The sequence below is a fragment of the Rhinolophus hipposideros genome (genome assembly GCF_964194185.1).
Source record: "Rhinolophus hipposideros genome assembly, chromosome: 11".
NCBI classification, from domain to species: Eukaryota; Metazoa; Chordata; class Mammalia; order Chiroptera; family Rhinolophidae; genus Rhinolophus; species Rhinolophus hipposideros.
Window position 1 is genome coordinate 52,787,774 of NC_138057.1, and position 24,705 is coordinate 52,812,478.

Here is a 24,705-nt window from a genome sequence, read left to right on the forward strand (position 1 = left end):
TGTGCATATAAAAAGATTAGAGAGTAGGTATACGCATGTAAAATATTGATAGATTTTGACAAATTTCCCTCCAAAACAGATTGCACTGATTTGTACACCTATAACAGTATCTGAAAATATCTATTTCTCATACCCTCTCCAACACTGGACCTCAAGAAACATTTCAATTGTTTTTTAAAGTGTCTCATGATAGTTGTAATTTGCAGTTTTAAAATTATGAGTCAGGTGCATGCCTTTGCATGTGCTGTTGGACCTCTGCATTTTTTCCAGTGAATTTCCCATTTAAAATCTTTAACCTGTTTTTTCTCTACTGAGTTTTGTCTTATTAATTTCCAAAAGCTCTTTATATGTCAAGAAAATTAGCTTTTCGTTATCTGTGTTCCACTTGTTTTCCCCTAATTTTGTTCTTTGTCTTTTGGGTGTTTTTCCATATATACAAAAGATTTACACTTAAACAATCATTTATATTATTTTTGTCTTTTATAGTTGGAACAGATTTTAAAAGGCCTTATTCACTGTATGATTATAAAAAATTTCCCTCGTGGTTTTTTTTCTCTCTAGTTTTATTATAGTGTTATTTATTTATTTACATTTAAAGTTTTGATCAACCTGGAATTAATTTTGATATAAAGAATGAGGTATGGATCCGACAGGCCCAAGTACCCCAACACCATTAACTGAGTGATTTATTTTTTTATCCATTGATTTGAAATGCTGCATTTGTAAATGTCCACACATATTCGTATCTATTTCTGGACTCTATGCTATTTCGTTTGTCTACTTACTTCAGTTTCAGTAATAAATGATTTTAATTGTTGTAGCTTTCTCATAATGTTTTTAAATATGCTGTTTTACTCATTTCTCTATTTCAGAATTTTTCTAGCTATCCTTGAGTGTTTATTTATCCAGTATTTAGTGTCAATATTTATCTAGTATTTAGTGGAACTTTTGACAAGTTCCAAAACAAAACACACTCTCTTGATATTTAGATTGGGATTGCTTTGAATTAATAGATTACTTAAGGGGAACTGACATCTTCGTGATATTGGGTCTTCCTACTTAAGGACAAACTGTATCTCTCCATTTATTCTTTTATGTTTCTTAGTGGAGTTTTAAAGTTAAATTTATTCCTCAGCATTCTATCTTTTTTTGGGGGGGTGTGTGCTATTGTTAATGTTTTCTTCAATTATGTTTTCTAGCTAGCTATTGTTTATTTATGAGAAAGCTAATGATTATATTTATAATATATAAATTATATAAATATTACATATTTATAATGTTCATATTTATAATTAGAATATTCTAAATTTCAAAATTAAGCGTAATTCTTACTTTGATCTGGGATATTTGCATTCGTTTTCTGCTCTATAATGTGACTTTAAAGTTGATAGATCAAAATACAAATGATTCTTTGGCTAAGGGTTTACCTGAAAAGCTGGCCAACGTTCAGACCTGAAACCTGGGCCTACTAAAGCCTTCTACAGACCCATGGATGGCTAAACCACCCAGCTGGCTTTTAACACCAACTTTCTAGATCAGGGTGTTCAACTCAAATGCTTTCCAGGTAGGCTTGTGAGATAAATGAGAGAGCCATGTCTCAACGCAGCCACCAGCCCTGGGCCCAGCAGTCTCCACCTGACCTGTTCCAGGTCCTCATAACCGTATTAAAAAGCATTGTCTTGAGGGGCTGCTGCCACAGAGCCTCTGCCTACCTCGACCATGTGAGAATATGGCCCAGTATGGCCACATCTGATTTTTCGAGGGAAGACAAAAATTCAGATTTTACCTCTTTAAATGTGACTCAAATTGTAAAAAGCCCTACGAGTTATGTCAGTCTAACTCATGATATCTGTGGGCTAGATTAGCCTTTTGGTCAGCTGGCCAACAGTTTATCACTTCAGTAGAGAAGGGTCTTATTTACTGGCTTCATCTAGATAGGCTTCTGCACGGATGGTGCACTAGAATGTCTTCTTGTGATCTACCTAAAGCCAAGTTTCCCAGCAGCCCCGGTCCCAACAACAAACCTTTCCTCTGCAGAATAGTCCCCTCGGGGATCTCATTTGATCCTCAAAATGCCCTGAGAGACCAGAACCATTTTACAGATGGAGAAACCGAGGCTCAGAGATGCATGCAAAGCCAGACAGCAAGAAAGTGAGAGTGTCAGTATCAAACCCCAGATTATCTGTGTGCAGAGTGGGTGGCTATACAGGCCCTGGTGTTCAATTTTAACTCTGCTGCTCACCTGTGATGAGCGTAATTGCCCCAGGCCTCTGTTCCTTTGTTTATGAAATGGGCATGAACATAATAGCACCCACTTCCCAGTGTTCCTCTGAGGGTAAAATGGATTTACCTAGCAGGGCACCTGGTACTTAGTAACTACTTCATAAAGTGAAAGTCACTATTAATATTAACTAGTCCAGGATCCTTTCCACTCCACCACCCCCACCTCCCTACTTATTTGTACTCCCTTGAAAAGAATAAGGACCGAGACCTAAGGACTGAGGGCTGGCTCCAACTCACCCCCTTAACCCTTTTGTTGCCCCTCGCTGAGCCTTGGTTTCTGTATCTGTAAAGTGGGTATACTGTCAGAGGTCTTGTCCCAGACCCTTGTGACGCCAGAGAAGAAGACCTCCTATTACTCTGACTGAGGCTCCCCATGCCTCCTCCCTGCCCCATTGTTGGCATCTTCCCACCTGCAGTCTCAGCTGCCCTCCAGGCTCTTGCCTATCTCAGGTGGACAGGGGACCAAGTCACTCTTATCACTTGACTGACCCTCATGTGGTGCCCAAATCTGCAAACAGGGCCCCAGCTGCTTCTGCCTGAGCCCCATAAGCCCCAGTATTATCAGCACTATTACCCCGGGTCTCAGAGCTATGCCTTCCCTGCCTTGAGAACTTGTCTCATCCAGTTCCCTCCCCGAAATTTCTAACCCAAGTCCAACCTCCAGCTTCACTAATGCAACTGCAGCCTACCTGCATCTCTAAGAACCCTGATCTCTGACACTACTTACTATATCCTGCCTACCAGCCTACAGGACATCCAGCCACCTCAGGCTGGACCCAAAGGTTCTGGCCCAAGTGCTGCCCTCAGCCCCCCGGTGTCTGTCTGTACCGTATCCCAGATTGCCTCCTGCCTGCCAGGTTGGACAACCTCCCAGAGCTAGCCTCTGAGTGTGTCCCCAGGCTTCTGAAACAGTGAGGGGTGTCTGTCTGGGTCCTTCCAGTCCCAGAAGGTGGTCCTTCTGCAGCCACCAAGAGAGGGCTCTGAGAAATAGTGACAGCGATGCATTGGGTGCTTGCTGTATGCGAGACAAGAGTCTAAGCACTATATGCATTAACACAGTAATCCTCACAACAACAGTAGGTGCTATTCCCATGTCAGAGATGAAGAAACCACAGACCAGAGTTCTTATATAATTTACTCGAGATCACACAGTTAGTCAACGGCAAGTTCAAACGCAACTGTGTGACTCCAGAGCCCAACGTCTTCATCGTTATGCTAACAGCTAAAGAACCTGGCCCTGGGCCTTCCAGAAAGGCAGCTGTTTTGCATACACCAAGCATCTTCCAGCCTAAACCTCCTGCCCTTCTTGACTCGGCCTCTGCCTGGAAATCGGAAATGCCAACGATAATCTACCAGGAGACCCACTCACCCTTGGCGCCAACAAGGGCTGCCCTTCTCATAAGGGGGATAAATCTCGGACCTTTGAACACTCAGCCCCATACACAGGGGATCCTGAAATCACCAGGTCCCCCTGCCACCCATCCCAGCCTCCAGACCATGTGGCATTTGCCGTCCTCCAGCTTCATCAGAACAATCTATAGCCATGTCTCAACGCAGCCACCACCCCTGACCCCAGCAGTCTCCCACTGACCTGTTCCAGGTGCTCATAACATCATTAAAACAAAAATGGCCAGTCAAGTCCAAAAGCACCAAGAAGCCATTCTTCCCACCACACAGGCATTCTCTCTCTGTCTCTCTCTCTCTCTCTGTCTCTCCCCGCCCCACCATCTCTCTCTCCCCACCATGCCTCCCCATCACCCATCCACCACAGCCCAGCTGCCCTCACCTGTCACAATGGGGTAGGTCTGCGGCCCCGGCACACTGCTCCCGATATCAGCAGGGGTGGGGCTGGTCAGGTTGGCCTTCATGTCATCCAGCCCTCCAGCCAGTGAGGCCATGGCTGAATACTCGGGGGTCTGAAAAAGGAAACAAACAGAGACGTCTCAGCATTGAGACTCCAAAGCACCCCAGCCTAATGCCACTGTCGCATTCTGGGCTCAGCCACCTAGCGAGGCTGCCATGCCAGTGCCAAGGCCCCCAGGGGGCTCATGAATACCCGGGTATAGAGAGGGCAGATTGAGCTCAAGAGAACAAGACAGTGCCCAGAATTGACGATCCTGCCCAGGTGAAGAGGTGGGCAGGATTCAGTGCAGCTTCACAAGAATTCAAACCCGGCTCCTCTGTGGTCTGCAGGCTCCCCTCGCCCAGCCCCAGGAGCCAGAGACAGCCATCCTCTCAGTGCGGGGAAGAAGACATCAATAACCAAAGGCAAGGCAGACAGACGAGCCTTGTCACCAAGAGGCTGGAAGGAAAGGGTTCTGATTCTGTGCTTTTAAACCACAGACATAGACTCGCAGAAACAAGGTTAGTAGGAATTTGGGACATCATCCAATCCAAATTCTCATTTCACAGATGAGTAAACTGAGGCCCACAGGGAGAGGGGCTTTGCCCAAGGCTGACAGGGAAGAATCCCAGTCCAGGGCATGGTCCACCATACCCTGTCACCTCAAATCCAATACAGCAGACCAACTGAGCCACAGTTTGGCAAGTGTTTGTGAATTCTGGAAGCAGGAAAACAGCTGGATGCTGAACACTGGGGTGCATACATCTCATTTACCAAGTCCATGCTAACCATGTGCATGTGGCCCATGAGCCACACGCCTTTCTTTAAACCGTTTCATGAAATCAGAGCTTGTGATGAGTCATTTCCTTGTCCTACCAGCCACTGCCAGAATGGCTTCCAGAGAAGGCTGTGAGGATGCCACCTGGGGCTTCCTAGTCAAGGACAGGTTAAATTATAAGCATGAGTGGCAGGTCCTCCCTGCCTCCCTCCCAACCCCCAGGCCTATTTTCAGGTAAAGCGAATATTTGCAAACACCTAAGCCACAGGATATGGCGGTGCGTGCCAATCTCTGGTGTGAGGAATTCCCTCCAGGACCCCGGCATTGTCAATGGAGGACACATCCCTGTCCGCAGAATTCTGTCCTTGGCAAGCAGGGACAGGAAAGCAAGTGGTCCTCTGACAGGAGCTGCAGGCACCGTGGGCAAGATGGCGAGGGCTGAGTCACAGGGAGGGAAACTGGAGGAGCCATTGGGCAAGAAGTAGGCAGACTGAACTCAGACTCAGGCACATTTTGACACTTCTCTGCAGTTGAATTAAAAAGTGCTTCCTGCGCAGCTCAAATGCCAACCAGGGAGGATGGCAGCTGTGAGTCCAGAAGGTACTGCAGGTGCAGCACCCTGAGATGGAGTCTCACTGAGGACAACTTGTCCAGAGCTCCGGGGCATTTCAGGCTTCTCCAGCGGAGGCTGATTCCGAAATGCAGAGAAGAGTGCAGGCCCGAAGCCAGCCCGGTTCTTCTAAGGGAGAAGGATAAGATGGGGACATGCCTCACGCTATCAGGAATTCACTATAACGTTGCAGGAATTGACACAGTGGGCGATTGGCACAGGGACAGATAAATAGACCAATGAAACAGAAGCAAGTCCAGAAACTGACCCACACATGTGTGGGACCCTGATATACGAGAGAGGTAATGTACGAATCAGTGGAGAAGGATGGACTCTTAATAAACACTGTGGGGTAACCGGTTATCCATTCAGAAATGGGAGGTGGGGGGAAGAAATGGGATCTTTACACTAGACACAAAAATCAATTCCAGGTGGATTCGAGACCTAAATGTGAAAGACGAAAGTATCTAATGTCAGCAATAGGTCTGGCCAAAAATCTTTGCGAACAAAGCTGCCCTCCTTGAAAAAGGAAACAAGTGACCCTGGGATGCTCACACAGGACACTCAGTCACTGTTAAAACAGTAGTGGGTCCCAAACATCCTGCTCCCCTGCTCCAATGTCTCCTCCTCTACAAAGGCCTTCCTGACTACCATTCTCCAGGAGGCAGGAGTCCTGCCTTCACTCTGCTGACCCGGCCAGGTGGTGGCAGGGCAATAACCATAATCTTCACAACTACGCCTAAACCTCACATTTATCAATCACTTACTGAGGAGCTTTACCTGTATTACCCCATTTAATCCTCATGATCACTCCATGAAGTAGGTTCTGTGTTATCCCCTTTTACAGATGAAGAAACTGAGACTTCTATGGTAGAGGGGAAGTGGCTTCCCTAAGGTCACACAGCTTCTAGGTGCCAGAGCTAGGATTCAAACCCAGGTCCACGTGACTCCAAAGTCTTGACAATTACCCTAATTATTTTCATACTACAACATGTCCTGACCCTTTAACAGATATGAAATCAATCTGTTAGTACCAACATTCTAAAAATTGAAATTAGAATGGACAAGAACAGGAAATATCCAAGGGTTTCACACATAGAAAGAGGAAGTCCTGTTTGTGAGTCTTTGTTTCACACATTAGTGGATACGCAAGGACTAGGTGGAGATGAAAATACGAGTACATTTCTTGCTATAGGTCACAACCAGCAAAGTCTTCATTTCGTGCAGCACGGAGCTGCTGGGAGAAGGTCACTCTCTAGACTTTGTCCTCCGTAGAATGGGACATAGTCATGGCATCAGCCTCCTGATTTGCTAAGAGAGAACTTGGAGGTAAAGCTCACCAAAAGGAACTCTTTCAGTGCAGCTGTGTGCAAAGACAAACGTCAAAATGCCTCTGATAAGGTCTCTTCCTAGATGGCATTGTCTGGAGTTTTTTGGACCCTGGAGGTGAAGATGGTGCCTCCCTCCTTTCTGTGTTCCCGAGTGGCTGTTCAGTGGTTATTGAGCCTCTCTTGTGTGTAAGGTGGCGTGTGAAGACCAGACATGCTCTTTGACCTTCATCCACAAACCCCAAGAGAAAAAAACACATGGGCCAGAAGCTCTATCAAAGAAGGACAGGAGCACAGAGCCATGAATTTACACAGGGTGGAAATGGTCAGGAAAGGTTTCTCAGGGCAGACTATATTTAACATGGGTCTGAGCAAGCCCTGACCCCCAAGGCCAAGCAGAGCCAAGGAATGCTCAGAGGTAAGAGGATAGGAGTGACCCAGAAGCAGGGCACGTGCCAAGAGTTGGAGGACGTGAAAGGAGAAAAGGTAAAGATGGAAAGGTCAACAAGCTGGGATTCGACTATGACAGGCTTACGCAATGAACACATGGATAAACGAATGAATGAGTGATACTTAGGAGGGCCAGGCAGCATGCTCAGCATCCTTGCACCCCTGCCCACCCCACTGCCAGGCCTGCCCCCCTCCTAGACCCCTGCTGGACAGCTGGGTTTGCAGGGGAAAGCCACCATTTCCCCCAAGAAAGCAGAGTCAATCTGGGCTTAAGAAAATTACAAGAGGGTGGTCAACCTCTTAAGCCTTCCTGTTAATTTCTTTAATGTCCACATAGAAGGGCCTTTTTGCTATTTGATCTTGTTTTTGTCAACAAAGTCAATATCAAAGTTTGTCCAGGGGCTTCAACAGTTGGGTTCGGATCATCTTTTCAAGACGTGAAATCTTCAACTTGTATTATGCATGTGGTGGAAGGTCCAAAAAGCCACTCACCCAGCCACCACTGGCTGCCAGAAGATGAAGTGGACTTCCCTAAAGATCTGCGGCTCCGGGAAAAACGGGACTCGGAAACCAGCCCTCACTACCCGTTAGCATCCGTGGCTCCCACAGGGCTGGCCCGAGCCCAGCCTCTCTTCTTTGGTGGGATTCCCACAGCTCTGACTCTGCTCCTGCATGAGCCAGGGGATGCTGTCCTTTAGTTTTGGTGTGTGATTATTCCCTACGCCCTAATCACCGTCTGAGCCTCCAAGCTGCCTGTGACTTTTAAAGGCAGCTGCATCCTCCCCAGTCTCCTGGGCTCCCTGGAATTTCTCTACCCCGGGGGCTGCTCTTCCTCCACTCCAGGAACCGTCCTACCTCTGCCTGGAGGGCCCATCTCACTCATTCACTTAGTGATCTCTTACATGGTCCCCAAGACCCAGCTCAAATGTCAGTCCTCAGGGAAGCCATCCCTGGGCCCCACACTCCTACGAAGAAATCATGACTCCCTTTGTCTATGCTTCCATACTTGATTGCATTTTGCACGGACCTCCGTTATCCTTCTTCCCACCATGTATAATGGCTGTTTGCCTATCTCCTTCCAGGTTGCCTTGAAAGCATGGAATATGGAACATCCCTAAAGCTTCCTAATTGCTTGTTGAGTAAGTGAATATATGGTCGGGTAACATGACACTAGCCACAACACTCAAAAATTCACTGGGGAGTGTTTCCACACGAGCTCTAAGTGATATACTACTAACCTCCCACCTCTACTCCTCATCAAGTCAGGTGACCAGAAAATAATGTCCTTGTATAGCATTAGTTAAAGCCCCTGGAGAGGTGTCTTCACTGGTCTGTGATGGAATATCAGGCGTTCAACATTGGTTAGAGGCAATCAAAGAAAACAGCCACACAAAGAATTTCTTTTTTTTTTTAACCCCTGGAGACACGCCCATTAGAATATTAAAGTTCCATGTCAATCCCTCCCACAAGTAATTATCAGGAAAATAATTTTTCTCTTGATGAATGGTTAATTTGTCTTTGATTAAACAATGGGAACATTGGAAACCACTACATGTCCCTCTTTGCCTTGGCTGCCAGGAAGCTCAGTCAAATTCAGTGCTCAGTTGCCACAATTACATCATTGTTGGCACTCGGTGCAATGATCTTCCCCTTTCCTCTATATACCTCTGAACTTTTTTCAATCCTAACTAATTTAGATACACTTAATTATTTATTTTGCAAGACACCTCAAGTCCTCTGTGAAAGTGAAGGCTGGGAGAGGTAGAAAGAATGATAAAAAAAGAAAAAATGGGAACGAAGATCAGGAAAGAGAGAGGAGAAGAGAAGAGAGAAGGCATTATTGGTACCTCTTTTCCTGGTTACAGGAAACCAAGGACTGAACAGTGGGGATGCAGAGACCCTAGGAATGCACATGGGCACATATGTATAAGTATGTTGGTGTCCCACCCCTGCCCCCACCTTCCCCCAGCCATTGACAGTCACAGGCAATAGCTGTGTCCCACATTCCTACTTTTCTGAGCTCTTGGAGTCCTTTTTTAGGATGTCATTTTGGGTTTCCGCTCCCTTTCCCTCAGGACCCCCTATTGCTGACCTTGACGATGACCCAGGAAGAGAAATGAACTGAGGTCAGCAATTCAGACTGTCTACTCCAATGCAACCAACTAGGATAAAATTTCTCTGCCTATTGACACAGACTTCCGTAGGGCCTCAAGGTCAAGACCACCAGGTAATCACACCTTCCTCACAGACACCATGCTCCAGATGATGAAAAATCTTGCACTCTCAAAATTTTGAGCTAGAAGGATACCCAGAGCCATCTTTCCCAACTTGGAAAAACCAGGGTACGGGGAGCTCATTTTTATCTGCAATATTTCTAGCCTTTGACACTGTGGTAGAAAGAACAGTGAACTAGGAATGATAACGTGAGGTTCTTATTCCAGCTCTGCCTCTTTGTCACCTGTGTGACCTTAGGCAAGCCAGGTGAGCTCTCTGAGCCTCACCTTCCTCATTAATAAAACGAGATTTAAGCCTAACCCCTTGCTGCCTGATTGCCAGGGTGACTGTGGGGATCTGAAAGAAAAGGAAAAGGATAGTACTTCGGAAACTAAGCCACATGAAGGGTTCAGGAATCCTAGAAAGGGACTCAAGGAGGCACATGCCCCAGGAAAGTGTATGCTGGGTGTCATTTGGGTCCCTAGGAAATTACCTGGAAAAGGACTGCCTGGGGCTGCACCAAGTATTGTCTCATCAGCACGGGGCACCACTGCCATAGCATGGAGGAGAAAAGAAACACAGACACGTGAGAAGGAGGGCAGCACGAAGGAGGGCAGAGCAGGGGGACGAGGCTTCAGGGCTGGCTACCTCAGGTGGCCACCTTGGGCCAGGAGGCTTCCCCATCACCTGCTGAGCCTCTCCAGGCTCAGCGCTGGGTCTCAGGTGGCCCTCGGGAGCTGGGCCGGAGCCAGGCCAACCACTCCCATCCTGAGACACCAGACACCTACCCACCGACACACCTACGCAGAGGAGATGGAAGCTGGAGCAGGGGAGGCGTGTCCCCAGGGCCTGGCCTAATGACCTGAGATTGACGAGGCAGAGGGGTCTGGATACCTGAGATAGCTGGGGTGGGACAGGGGTCTGGGGGCCCGTCTCTCTCTCTTCCAGTCTCTGCTTCCCCCTCTGTCTGAGGACTTGCAATTGATCTCTAAGTCCCCAGGCACCACTAATGCTCTCGGCCTCTACAACTGGCCAGGTGACGAAGTACAGGCTCCCTCTTCAACAGACAAATACTAAGGCAAGAAAAAAGAGATGGAGGGGATTCTCTAGGTTAGAGGAGACTTAGAGATGCATCAATCAATCGCGATGTGGTCCCTGAGGCCAACAAACTATAAAAACTACAACTGTAAATAAACATTATGATGTAATGAAACATTAGAAAATGCAAACATCGATTGGGTATTTGATGACATTATGGAATTTGCTAACTTGTTAGGTGTAATACTGCTATCACAGTTAGGCTTTTTAAGGCCTCATCTTTTTTTAATATAGAAAATAATTAATTTATTGAATACATATGTATTGAGTTTTCTGTTGGATGCTGAAGGATAAGAGAAAGAAACATGTAGACGCAAAACCCAAAGGATCCTGAGCTGATTGTAAGGTCTCCAGAAACTCAAACAAATATTGGGCCCTCCAGTATCCTTACTCAAACAACTTTGTAAATCTCTTCCCTTTTGTAGTGCTTAACACAGTTTGTTCTTATTTGTTGACTTGTGTGCCTTTTAAAAACATTCATTTCCTCTGTTAGGCTGTAAGTTCCATGAGGTCAGGGATCACCAGTACTTGGCTGGCCATATTTTCTCAGCACCTAGCATAATATGCAGCGCAGGGAAACACTCCACAAATATTTTTGAATGAACCAAATAAGTGAATTCTAGGGGAATGGGAGCAATACATTTATTTTAAGAAATACTATGTGATAACAGAAAATCACCATAATAATGGTGAGTGTAGTCATGTTGAAAATATTCAGGACATAACATTCAGGGGAAAAGACATCAAACAATGCTAGAAAATTGTACATAAATAGTAATCTCTAATACGTAAAAATAGACGCTTAAGCAGAGGAAACATATAAAATGTTTCCCGAAGGTTTTCTTTAGTTGGTAAAATATGAATTAAATTCATTCTCTTCCTTTGTATGCTCGATATTTTTCAAATTTTCTCAAAGAATCCAATTTTCCATTTCAGATGATTACAAAAAATAACATTAAATGTTGTTGACAATAGGTCCATCACAGAGTTTGGGGGAAGTTTTAATGATATTGCAAAGGTATTAACGGAGATTATGGCTAAAGAGATTATGATCAGTCTGTTCATTATATAGTTTAGGGGAAAGATTGATCCTTACTCCAGATGATATAGGACTTTCAATATCAGGGGTTAAGAATAGTTTTAAAAAAGGGTTTTTTTTAATAGCCTTAAACAACTACTTGAGCACCTAGTTATTTTATTTAGTATGGTGTTTTTTTCATTATCAGCTTCAGGTGTACAAAACAACATAGTGATTAGACATTGACACCCTCACAAAGTGATAGCCCAACAAGTCTACTCCATCGGACACCGTACATAGCTGTTACAATACCGTTGACTATATTCCCTATGCTGTACATTACATCCTGTGAATATATATTTTTTCGATTATAATTGACATTCAATATTATTTTATATTAGTTTCATGTATACAGTGTAGTGGTGAGGCATTTATATACTTTATGAAGTGATCCCTCCAGTAAGTCCAGTACCCATCTGACTACACATGGTTTTTACAATATTGTTAAATATATTCCCCATACTGTATTTCACATCCCCATGATTATTTGGTAACTACCAATTTGTACTTCCTAATCCCTTCACCTTTCTCACCCATCCCTCCAACCCCTCTTCCATCTAGCAACCATCAGTTTGTTTGCTGTATCTATGAAACTACTTCTGTTTTGTTTGCTTGTTTATTCTGTTTTTTAGATTCCACATGTAAGTGAGATCATATGGTATTTGTCTTTCTCAGTCTGACTTATTTCACTTAGCATAATACCCTCTAGGTCCGTCCATGTTATTGCAAATGGTAATATTTCATTTGTTTTTTTCATAGCAGAGTAATACTCCATTGTATAAATATACCACCATTTCTTTATCCAATTGTATATTGATGGGTATTTTGGTTGTTTCCATAACTTGACTATTGTGAATAGTGCTGCAGTAAACATAGAGGTGCATATATCTTTTGAAATTAGTGTCTTAGATTTTTTGGATAAATACCCAGGAGTGGAATTGCTGGCTCATAAGGTAGTTCTATTTTTAATTTTCTGAGGAACCTTCGTAATGTTTTCCATAGTGGCTGCTCCAATCTGCAATCCCACCAGCAGTGCACGAGGGTTCCCTTTTCTCCACATCCTCACCAGCACTTGTTTGTTGATTTATTGATGATAGCCATTCTGACAATCTCATTGTGGGTTTAATTTGCATTTCTCTGATGATTAGTGATATTGAGCATCTTTTCATATGTCTATTGGCCATCTGTATGTCCTCTTTGGAGAAATATCTATTCAGGTCCTCTGCCTATTTTTCAATTGGGTTTTCTGGTGTTGAGTTGTATGAGTTCTTTATAAATTTTGGGTACTAAGCCCTTATCAGATGTATCATTGGCAAATATCTTCTCCCATTCAGTAGGATGTCTTTTCATTTTGTTGATGGTTTTCTTTGCTGTGCAAAAACATTTTAGTTTGACGTAGTCCCATTTGTTTATTTTTCTTTTGTTTCCTTGCCCGAGGAGATATGTCAGTAAAAATATTACTAAGGGTAATTAATGTCTGTTTACTTCCTATATTTTCTTCTAGGAGTCTTATGGTTTTGGGTCTTACATTTGTCTTTAACCCATTTGAGTTTATTCTTGTATATGGCATAAGAAGGTGGCCCAGTTTCATTTATTCACATGTATCTGTCCAGTTTTCCCAGCACCATTTTCCAGACTGTCTTTGCCCCACTGTATATTCTTGTTTCCTTTGTCACAGATTAATTTAGGCATGGATTGATTTCTGGGCTCTCTAGTCTGTTCCACTTATCTATGTGTCTGTTTTTATGCCAATAACATGCTGTTTTGATTGCTATGGCCTTGTAATATAATTTGATATCAGGTAGCATGATATCTCCAGCTTTTTTCTTTCTCAGGATTGCCATGGCTGTTCGGGGTTTTTATGGTTCCGTATAAATTTTAGGATTATTTGTTCTAGTTCTGTGAAAAGTGCCATTGGTATTTTGATAGGGATTGTACTAAATCTATATATTGCTTTGGGTAGTATGGACATTTTATCTATATTTACTTTTCCTATCTATGAGCATGGTATATGTTTCCATTTATTTGTATCTTGTTTAATTTCTCTCTTCAAGAGTGTCTTATAATTTTCTGAGTATAGGTCTTTTACTTCCTTGGTTAAGTATCTTCTTTAATTTCTTTCTTCAATGTCTTATAATTTTCTGAGTACAGGTCTTTTTCTTCCTTGGTTAAATTTATTCCTAGGTATTTTAATTTTGATGCAATTGTAAATGGGATTGTTTTCTTAATTTCTCTTTCTGATAATTTGTTATTGGTGTATAAAAATACAACTGATTTCTGAATATTAATTTTGTATGTGGCTACTTTGCTAAATTCATTTATCAGTTCTGATAGTTTTTTGGTGAAGTTTTTGAGGGTTCTCTGTATATAGTATCAAGTCATCTGCAAATAGTGACAGTTTTACTTCTTCCTTTCCAATTTGGATGCCTTTTATTTCATTTTCTTGTCTGTTTGCTGTGGCGAGGACTTCCAGTATTATGTTAAATAAAAGTGGTGAAAGTGGATATCCTTGTCTTGTTCCTGAACGTAAGTAGAATACTTTTAGCTTTTCCCTGTAGAGTATGATATTAGATGTGCATTTGTCATATAGGGCCTTTATTATGTTGAGATATATTCCCTCTATTCCCACTTTGCTGAGAGTTTTTATCAAAAATCATGCTGGATTTTGTCAAACTCTTTTTCTGCATCTATTAATATGACCATATGATTTTTATTTTATATTTTGTTTACGTGGTGTATCACATTAATCGATTGGTGGGTATTGAACCAATCTTGTATACCACGGATGAATCCCACTTGATTGTGGCATATGATCTTTTTAATATATTGCTGACTTTGGTTTGCTAATATTTTGTTGAGGATTTTTGCATCTATATATATGTTTATTAGGAGTATTGTCCTATAGTTTTCTTTTTTTGTAATGTCTTTGTCTGGTTTTGGAATCAAGGTAATGGTGGCCTCATAAAATGAGCTTGGGAGTCTTCCCTCCTCTTGATTTTTCTGGAATAGTTTGAGAATAGGTATTAATTCTTTTTTGAATGTTTGGTTAAATTCACCTGTGAAGCCATCTGCTGTTGGACATTTGTTTTTTGAGAGCTTTTTGGTTACCAATTCAATTTCATTAGTAGCAATTGGTTGGTTCAGGTTTTCTGTTTCTTCTTGATTCATCATTGGAAGATTTTCGACTTCTAGGAATTTATCCATTTCTTCCAGATTGTCTAATTTGATGGCGTATAGTTGCTTGTAGAATTTTCTTAAATTTTTTTGTATTTGTGTGGTGTGTCTATTGTCACTTCTCCTCTTTCACTCTTTCACTCCTCTTATATTTATTTGGATCCTTTATCTCTTTTTTTTTTTTTTTTGATGAGCCTGGTTAAAGGTTTGTCAATTTTGTTTATCTTTTCAAAAAAACAGCTCTTGGTTTCATTGATCTTTTGTTGTTGTTGTTGTTTTCAGCCTGTATTTCATTTATTTCTTCTCTGATCTTTATTATTTCCTTCTTTGTACTCATTTTGGGCTTTGTTTGCTGTTCTTCTGTCAGTTTCCTTAGATGTAAAGTTAGACTGTTTACTTGAGATTTTTCTTGTTTCTTTAGGTGGGCCTGCATTGCTATGAATTTCCCTTGTAGGACTGCTTTTGCTGTGTCACATCGATTTTGGGTCATTGTGTTTTTATTTTTGTTTGTCTGAAGGTATTTTTTAATTTCTTCTTTGATCTCATTGTTGACCCATTCATTATTTAGTAACATGTTATTTAGCCTCCATGTGTTTGTGTGTTTTTCAGTTTTTTTCTTATAATTGGTTTCTAGTTTCATACCATGTGGTCAGAGAAAACACTTGATATGATTTCAATCTTTTTAAATTTTGGGAGCCTTATTTTGTGGCTTACCATGTGGTCTTGGAAAATGTTCCAGGTGCACTCGAAAAGAATGTATGTTCTGCTGCTTGGGGGTGAAATGCTCTAAAAAAAATCAATTAAATCCATTTGATCTAGTGTGTCATTTAAGGCTGCTGGTTCCTTGCTGATTCTGTCTGGAAGATCTGTCCGTTGGTGTCAGTGGGGTGTTAAAGTCTCCTACTATGATTGTGTTACTGTCGATCTCTCCCTTTATATTAGTCAATATTTCTTTGTTAAATTGAGGTGCTTCTATGTTGGGTGCATAGATGTTTACTAGGGTTATGTCCTCTTGTTGGACTGATCTCTTTATCATTAAGTGATGTCCTTCTTTGTCTCTTATTATAGTCTTCATTTTAAAGTCTATTTTGTTTGATATAAGAATTGCTACCCCAGCTTTTTTCTCATTTCCATTTGTATGAAATATCTTTTTCCATCCCTTTACTTTCAGTCTGTGTGTGTCTTTTGATCTGAGGTGGGTCTCTTATAGACAGCATATAAATGGGTCTTGTTTTCTTATCAATTCAGCTACCCTATGTCTTTTGATTGGAGCATTTAATCCATTTACATTTAAAGTGATTATTGATAGGTACACAGTTATTGACATTTTATTATTCATAGTTTTGATTGTCATTTGTTTGTTTTCTCCTTTCTCTGCTTAAAAAAGTCCTTGTAATACTGGCTTGATGGCAATAAATTCTTTTAGCTTTTTCTTATCTGAGACGCTCTTTATCTCTCCTTCAATTGTAAATGAGAGCCTTGCTGGGTAGATTAGTCTTGGTTGTAGGCCCTTGTTTTGAAAAAATATTCATTACTTTGAATATTTCTTGCCCCTCCCTCCTGGCCTGCAAAGTTTCTGTTGAAAAATCAGCTGATAGTTTTATGGGAGCTCCCTTGTAGGTGGCACGGCCTTGTGTAGTATGTGTCCTGTGTGGTCCAGTGGTGCAGTCTCCCTGATCACCTGTGTGTGTTCCAGGAGTGTCCCTTGTGTGTGTTGTGTGTGTTCTCCTGTCACAGTTGAGCCTTGATTTCTTTTGGCACATCAGTGAGTGGGATTGATTCCTAGGCTGACTGCCCACAAGGATTGGCTATGCCCACAGTGTATGAGTTGCTGTGTGGGGCTGACCCCTTAGAGGGGCATTCACCCCAGCAGGCTCTTGTGCCTGTTGAGACCACCCTTTGGGTGTGCTGCTTGTGGGGCTAACTGTGTAGTGCTCTGGTGTGGTTTGAAGCTGGCCTCTGGGTGTGTTGTTTCCTGTGTCTCTTCAGAGGAGCTTCCGTGCAGGCCAAATTCAGCCATGTCTGTGAATGGCCCAAGGCTAACTACAAAGCCATATGTGGTTGGTTGCTGTCTGTGCTGGACCTGGAGGCATGTGGGGGTGGCCTCATTGGAACTGAGGCTAGCTGCCACCAGTATTGGGCCTGAGGCAGCTTAGCAAAAGGCCCAGCATCCCCCTTGTCCTACTGCCACCTGCCGTCTATCACTGAAAGAGCCTCCTTAGGTGCATAGGCCAGGCTGATTGACCCAGTGTTGAGAATGTCTCCAGTAATGCAGCACTAGCTGGGCAGGGCTGGGTCCCAGGGAGTCATGAGGCGTGGCTGGTGGTTTTTGCAAAATTAATGCAGATTCAGTTCTTGTGTCAGTGACAGACCTGTGACCACTTTGCAAAATGCCCTGAGAACACCATGGTCAGTCACCGCTTGCCTCAGGCCCGCAGATCCCTGAAAGCCACCCAAGAGAGGCTGCAGCATAAGTTGTGGCTCACTGCCCACCACCAAAACTTCCCCAGGCCACCACAGGCCATCTGCTGCTATGAAAATCTTCTGCAGCCTGTGGGGCAGGGCTGGCTGCCCAGGCGCCTGAAGTGCCCCTGGCAATGCAGTACTAGCTGAGTGGGGCAGGGACCCAGGGCGTCACCAAAGTGGTGTGCAAAGGCAGTGTTTACCAGACTAATGTTGTCTCAGATTTGGCCTTTTGGGTGGAGGGTTCAACATAGAAAAGACGGCGCCCTTCTGAGGCTACACATGAGGCAGGCTCCACACAAGGATGATGGTGGCTGTCCCTCCAGCCCTCATCCCACAGCCACACAACTCAGTATTTCCCCATATGTCTCTGGTACCTCTCAAGTTGCCACACCTCCACTGGAGACTCAGATGAGTGTTTGCAAGCAAGTGAGCCTGTGTGCAGGCCCTTTAAGAGGACATCTAGGTTTTCAGCTACCTTCCATCTCAGGGGGATGAACGGACAGAGCTCTTGCTGATTTTCACTGCCAGATGTTGTAGGCACTCCTCTTCCCTGCACAGGAACCCTAGGCTGGGACCCCTCCCTCTTCCAGGGCAACCTCTGTCACCAAGGTATCCCTCCTGGTGTTCAGTCACAACCTGTGGGTTTGGGGTCAGCCCATTTCCCATCTCCGCCCCTGCTTCCAGTCTCAATGTGGCCTCTTATTTATAGTCTTCATTATATGGGTTCTGTTCAGCTGGTCTTCAGATGATTCTTGAGGTTGATTGTTCTATAATTTAGTTGTAATTTTGATGTGAGCCTGGGAGGCAGCAGACATAGCGTTTGCTTAACCTGCCATCTTGGATCTCCAAGGCCTCATTTTTTAAAGAGTCATTCTGAAATATTTACAGATGAAATGATATGTCTAGAGTTGGCTTCAAAATAAAGTTTGGTTAACAAAATGTAGGACTATATCTATGCAGTGGAATCCTAGTCAACAATAAAAAGGAACAAGGTACTGATGCGTGTGACAACATGGATGAACCTTAAAAGCATGCGAAGTGAAAGAAGCCAGATATAAATGGAAAGTCCAGAACTGGTAACTCTACAGACACAGAAAGCAGAGCAGGGTTGGCTGGACCTGGGGTGGTAGCAGGGATCAACTATAAACCCAATGGAACTGTTCTAAAACTAGACTGTGCTGTTGGTGGCACAACTCTACAAGTTACTGAAAATCACTGACTTGTATGCTTCGAATGAGTGAATCTTATGGTATAAAAAATATACTTCAATAAAGCTGTTAAACAATAAAGCAGAGTGTGGGGAGTGTAGGAATATCAGTGAAACATGACTAGTGTGAGTAGATAATTGAATTTGGGTGATGGGTACTTAGAGGGTGATTAGACTATCCTGTCTACTTTTGCAATTCTCCATAATTAAAGTCAAAAAACCCAAACAGCATGTGTGTCACTTGTGACACCACTTGCCAGCACCTGTTTGCTGTCCAACAAGTCCCTGGAATAATGAGAAGACCCAAGAAGCCATGGACAGCCAGGTGTTTACTCTCTTCAAGGCCATTACCCCTCTGTCTTGGGGACTGCATGGTTCCAAATACAAGAAGAATAGAGCCTCTTGTCTGCCTAGCACTTTCCAGTTTGCAAAGCCCCTACAGGTCCCTAGTGTCCTTGGGAATCCTAGGGTGTGGGTACACACAGAGATGGAGCTCACAGAGGGAAGTCCAGGTATGCCAACTCCAAGTTCAGTGTCAGGCCATTACCCAAGAAATGGGTTAGGATTGGAGCAGATTTCACTACCAACATCCTCCTCTATGAAGCACCCTGGCTATCGACCAAACTCTACTCCAGCTAGGGAAAGAGCTCTGGATCTGAAACAAGAAGGAGGAAGGTTCCACACTTTTTAAACCTAGAATACAAAAACTGTACCTACAGAGCATATGTTAAGGAATACTTCTGTCTTGACTATAATGGATTACCCTGATGGGCAGGGAGCTTGGAGACCTGGCTCCACCTTAGATGCCCCTGTGACCTGGGCAGACCCCACGCCTCTCTAGGCTTCAGTGACTCTATCTGTCAAATGAAGGAGATGGACCAGACTATTAGGGCCCTCTGGTTCTGAGGCTTCACCAGGTTCTGTGCCCCACACAGGTGGGGTCCTCACCATGTGGAATGGGTTTCTCTTTCATGTGGCTGAGGCTGGGCTTACGCTATGCTCTGTGGGTTGGTGAAGGTATTGCCCATTCTACCCAGGCCCCTGAGTCCAAAGGCCTGCAACCAACAGAGAAGTGTGACTGAGGGAGCCCACTGGCCCTGGGGCCAGGAGAACAGGATTCAAGTGTGACCTGGCCAAGTTCATGTTCTGTGAAGCTAGACCAGGCACCTCACGTTCTTGGCTCCTTTTCTCATTTGTAATATGGGGATTCGTGACCTACATCACCAGGTCGCAAAGGCACAAAGAGAGTGATAAGAATGTCTATCCTTGAGGCAGGCCTTTTTCTTCTCAGTTTTTGAGTCCTCAGGGCCAGGCATGTAAATTAACACTTTAAAGATGCTGGAAAGGGCAACAGAAGGAATCCTTGTGGTGATGGAGATGCTCTGTATCTTGTCTATCAACACCTATATCCCAGTGTGATAATTGGACTACAATTTCGCAGGATGTTACCACTGGGGGAGTTGGATAAGAGTACATGGGATCCCTCTGCATTGTTTCTTGCAACTGCGTGTGAATCTATAATTGTCTCAAAATAAAAAGGTTAATTTTTAAAAAGTAAAAAACAAAAAACCAGGGTTTTAGCATTCCATCCCCATTAAACCTAATGAAGATGAATTAAACTTGAAAACAATATGTTTGCTGAATGGAGGGACTATGCTTGCAAAAGCACTCTATAATCTACAAGCTGCTACTGTGAGTATTAACTGAGGGGGGAAAACAGCCCAGGATTCTGGACGGCCTCCCTCTTCTAGGAAGCTTCCCTGATTTCCCCTCCCCGGTGTTCCCAGAGCCCCTCAGTGGGCATAGCTCTACCACTGCACTTACCACTCTGCATTGTACACTTAATTGTTTAGGGCCCTCATCCCCCAACTAGAGAGTGAATTTCATGCGGATGGGGCTGTTTCTCCCTCATGTTTGTAACAGCAGCTCCTGGCCCAGTGCCCAGCTCTGAACAGATGTAACATAAATGCCTGTGGAACCAAATGAACTGGGACAGGTACCATGGCCTGGCTCTGCCAACAGCACCACAGGTGCTTCCTAGGGTCACTGAGAAGATAAGTGACCTCGAGGTGCTTTTATTCATCAGTAAGTATCAGAGGCATGAATGAGACATGCTCTTTATTCGTTTGGCTCTCCAGAACTGTGCCCATGCCTGGGTCAAAATAGTCTGCAGTGGAACTGAGGGGCTTCCAAGAAGAGATTTGCAAAGTTTAACTGACTCATCTCTCCCTGTTTCCAGCCTGCCAAACACCCCTCCAGCACAGCCCCAGATACCCCTCCAGGTGGTATGGAACAGCAGGGGGAGCCCCAGGGAGGAGACTGAAATCAAATATTGTGGTTTCTGTCTGTGAGAAAATTTTCCAGCAATGACTAATCAAGAGACTCCTTTTCCCCAACTCGGGACACTTAGAGAATCTTAGTGAGCCCAAATCTCAGGGCCCAAAGGAACTCAGGGGTTTGGGAAGCTGATCTTTATCTGATGCTTGAAACCCATCAGTGATGGGGAACTCACTACCTCCTAAGGCAGGTAAACCCATCAGTGATGGGGAACTACCTCCATAGCCACTCAGCTCGAACTATGAAAAAGTGCTAAATCTGTCCCATCAGGCCTCTCCATGTCGGTCTGGGCTGTGCTCTCTGGGGCTCCAGTGCGAACAAATGTCCTCTCAGGCCACCAGGGCCAGAGCTGTCCTCAGCTGGATGCAATGCAGGGCCCCCAGGTCCTCTACTCCTCATTCTGGTCATGTTCTCTCTGACTGGGGCATGAGAAGCTTGCTTTTACTTTTCTCGTGGCCTTGTCACCTGGCTGACTCATGCTATTCTCACAGTCAATGCAGAGCTCACTACAAATTCATTAGAAATGGAAAGTGATTTTGCACATGATTTTTTAAAAAGCATTCATTTTTTTCCCCACCCCTAACCAATGTGCTATTTGCAAGCCAAAGTGCTTTGTGCTTATTGTAAACCCTCCCTGGCTCTGCACTGCCGTCAGGTAATGTCAACCCGAACCATACAGGCTCCAATCTAAAAATCAACCTACTTTCCCAACCTCAACTTGAATCCACCGTACTTCCAAAATACCGCCCTCTACCCCAACCTCACATATCTCTCTCTCTCTGTCTCTCTCACACACACACATACACACACCCACACACACACACACATACCGCACACACGCTAATCCCTGGGTGCCCAGGTCCCTCTACTCAATGCCTTTGCTCACACTGTTTTCCCAGTCTCACCCCAGTCTAAAACCTTGTTCTCAAAGGCCCAGTTTAAATGCCATATACTCCTGGATGCTTTCCTTAAGTCTATTTGGTTGAAATAAATCATTTCCTTCTCTGAATCCCCATGGCATTTACCACACAGTTCATTTAGGACATTTGTTCCATGCTACTTTATTCTAGTTCTTTGGCACCGTGTCTGCTCTCCCTTTGAGACGGGGAGGCACCTATGGGCAATATCCCCCCTGGTTAGAAGCTGGGTCCTACCAGCAGGCCTGGGCAGGATCTATCCTGAGTGAAGCTGAGCGACAGAGAGAGGGAAGGAGTGAAGGGTTCCAGAGCCACCCTGAACTTTGAGAAATCTGCAAGAAGAGCAGGAAGAAAAGATGCTGGCTCAGGGGAGTCTGGCTCTTGTCTTCTCAAATACAAAACAAGAAATGACACGGCTTGGAGAACAAAGCTCCACTTCTGCAGCCAAGGCCTCCTGAATGATAAGAAGATGCAATGGGGGGAAGTCATGAGATGGGAGAGGAGGAGGACTCCCTATGTGAGAGCCCAGGGTCTGCCGGCCAGTGTGATAATCAGTTCTCCTGATGTGGAGAAGAGGAGGGAGTTCCAAACACAAAGCTCCATCTCAGGCAGCCCAATTCCATGAGCCTTTTCCAGAGGGTCCATGGTGGGGCCTGGCTGCCCCATCCTGCTACAGGGCTAGGAAGGGAGAAGGACAGGGAGGCCCATTACTCCCAAAGGAAGACAGACCGCTTGGCTACCAGGGGGCCTCAATGGGAGCATGTGAAGGAAGCCCCCCCCCCATCCTAACCTGGTATGGGAGTGCAGGGGGCATCCCAGAATGCTCATAGTTCACTTCCATTTGAGTAGACTAACCAGCTGCTGGCGGACAGAAAGGTTATCCTGGAGGCATAAAGAAATGAAAGAACTTCCCTCTGTCCTGCAAGACCAGTGGGGAGGTGGGTGTGGAGGGGAGGTGGGCGTGGATGCCCCTCCTCACCGCACTGCCTCCGCTGTGCTGCTGCTGAGTGGTCACACACACACACACACACACACACACACACACACACACTCCTCAGGCCAAAGGCTACCTCCGGGTCCCTTCAGCTCCCCATCAGAAAAACAAACTTTTTAACAGGATATTCTGCAAAGGCAAACACGCAGCCTTGGGAGGGTGTGCCCTCTTTGTCATCTAAATTTGCTAGGCCAAAGAGAAACTCTGCAAGGGAAGTACCAGAAAAAGAAGCTGAGAAGGCCGGGCCTCTGAGGGCTAATTTGGATTTGCAATTCAGAAGCCTCTAGCAGCTCTCACCTGCATGCTCACACCCAGCATAACAGTCACAATAACTTACACTTCCTGGACGCTTCCTACACGTTAAAACACGTTCATTTATTTCCTCCTTACAACAAGCCTCCAGGGTAAGTATTATTATCCCCCTTTTATAGATGACGAACATGAGGCACAAAGGTCCAAAATAGCGTATTCCAAACCGCCCCCCAGCAGAGCAACCCCAAGTCCAAGATCTTGTGCACCACGCTGTCTGCCACAATCACTAACCCCCATCCCAGGGCGGATGAGAATACTGAGGGTAGAGCAGCTGAGCACGCTGTGGAGAGAAGGATGCGACTCAGGCACTGCTTGATCCCAAAGTCTGGTTCTTCACCACGATTCTAAAGCGCCTCATGATGAGGTGCTGAGCCCAGAGAGAGGAATGCCAAGTGCTAGGCCAGGTGCACCTCCCATGCTTCACGACCTCCTCAGACAGCTCCCTGCTCCTGACTACACCTGTGACAAGGCCGTTCCCCTTTTCCCTTCCTCTCCTCCAGTTCTGGTCTGTTCTGACTCAAGAACAGCCTCCTGCAGGAAATGTTTACAGATGGGCTCAGGTGTAGATACCAACTTTATCCTTCATTCTCCCCACTTAGACTCAGGGAACAGCCTCTGGGATAAACTCAGAGGACAGCTGTGCTCAGATTTTTGTCAACATTGGCAATTAATCTTAACATTACTGGGAAACAACAGAGAAATAAATGGAAACATGTGACATTGCTAGTGTTGTTAAGGAAAATTCTGGCATGGGCCTGTTTGCTTGGTTCAGGTGCTGTGTTCTTTACTGAAAGTAACATGGCTTTTAGAAAGATCAGAAACTACAGAAAGGAGACCCTAAGCTTATGTTTTAGCTATTATGTGTAAGCCCCAATTTTAGCTAATATAAATAATAGAGAAAAAAACTAGCACTGTAAGAGCAGTGTTTCTATTTAAATGTCTTTTTATCAAGGTTAATTTTACTTAAAAGCCTTTGCTTATAATTACTGAAAATACGTTTGCATGTTACAGTTATGTGTCAATTCCATGAAGTTTGCATTTCATGCCTAGAAAAAAAGTCTAATAGTCATTTAAGCAAACCATTGGCCTTGAGATTGGACATGTAAACAAATACACTCATGACAGTTTGGTTTGAGTTTGATTTTTAACAATTCTTTTGTCTCTCTCAGACACACATGTTAAATTTAACCTCCCGATTTTATTTCCTTCACCTCTCTCCCAAAATTCAAACCTCAAATAATAATAATAATAATAATAATAATAATAATAATAATAATAAAATCCTGGTGGCTAGAATGAGACTTCACACAAATAAACAAAAGCTTTCAAGCCAAAAGCAGAGAAGTTCACATCTCTCCATCCAAGCATCTCCACCTCCTCTGCCTGCTCCAACAAAAACAGCCTCTCCTGTCCAACTGCCCAAGAAAACCCTGAAATACCTCATTTTCATTTCCAGGAGAGCAAGGGGTTTGATCTCCAAATAAAAGTTCAGTAATAACAGGAAGCTGGGAAAACCCAGGCAGACTTCTCCTTGCCACCCATGTCAAGCTCACAAAGAGAAAAAATCGTATCATCCGACATGGTTGGGAGAGTTTAATCCAAAGCGCTGCTAATTA

At 44.2% G+C, this 24,705-nt stretch overlaps 1 protein-coding gene across 8 annotated transcripts in view; it reads right to left on the minus strand.

Annotated features, from left to right (window-relative positions):
- PAX5 (paired box 5) overlaps positions 1-24,705 on the minus strand; it is a gene marked incomplete at both ends in the record, with an annotated part of 179,055 nt that overhangs the window by 66,332 nt on the left and 88,018 nt on the right. For all 8 annotated transcript variants that reach the window (XM_081067162.1, XM_081067161.1, XM_081067159.1 and 5 more), the window contains one exon: positions 4,070-4,199. In XM_081067162.1, coding sequence (XP_080923288.1) covers positions 4,070-4,199 — 130 coding nt within the window. The remainder of the gene's footprint in view (positions 1-4,069; positions 4,200-24,705) is intronic.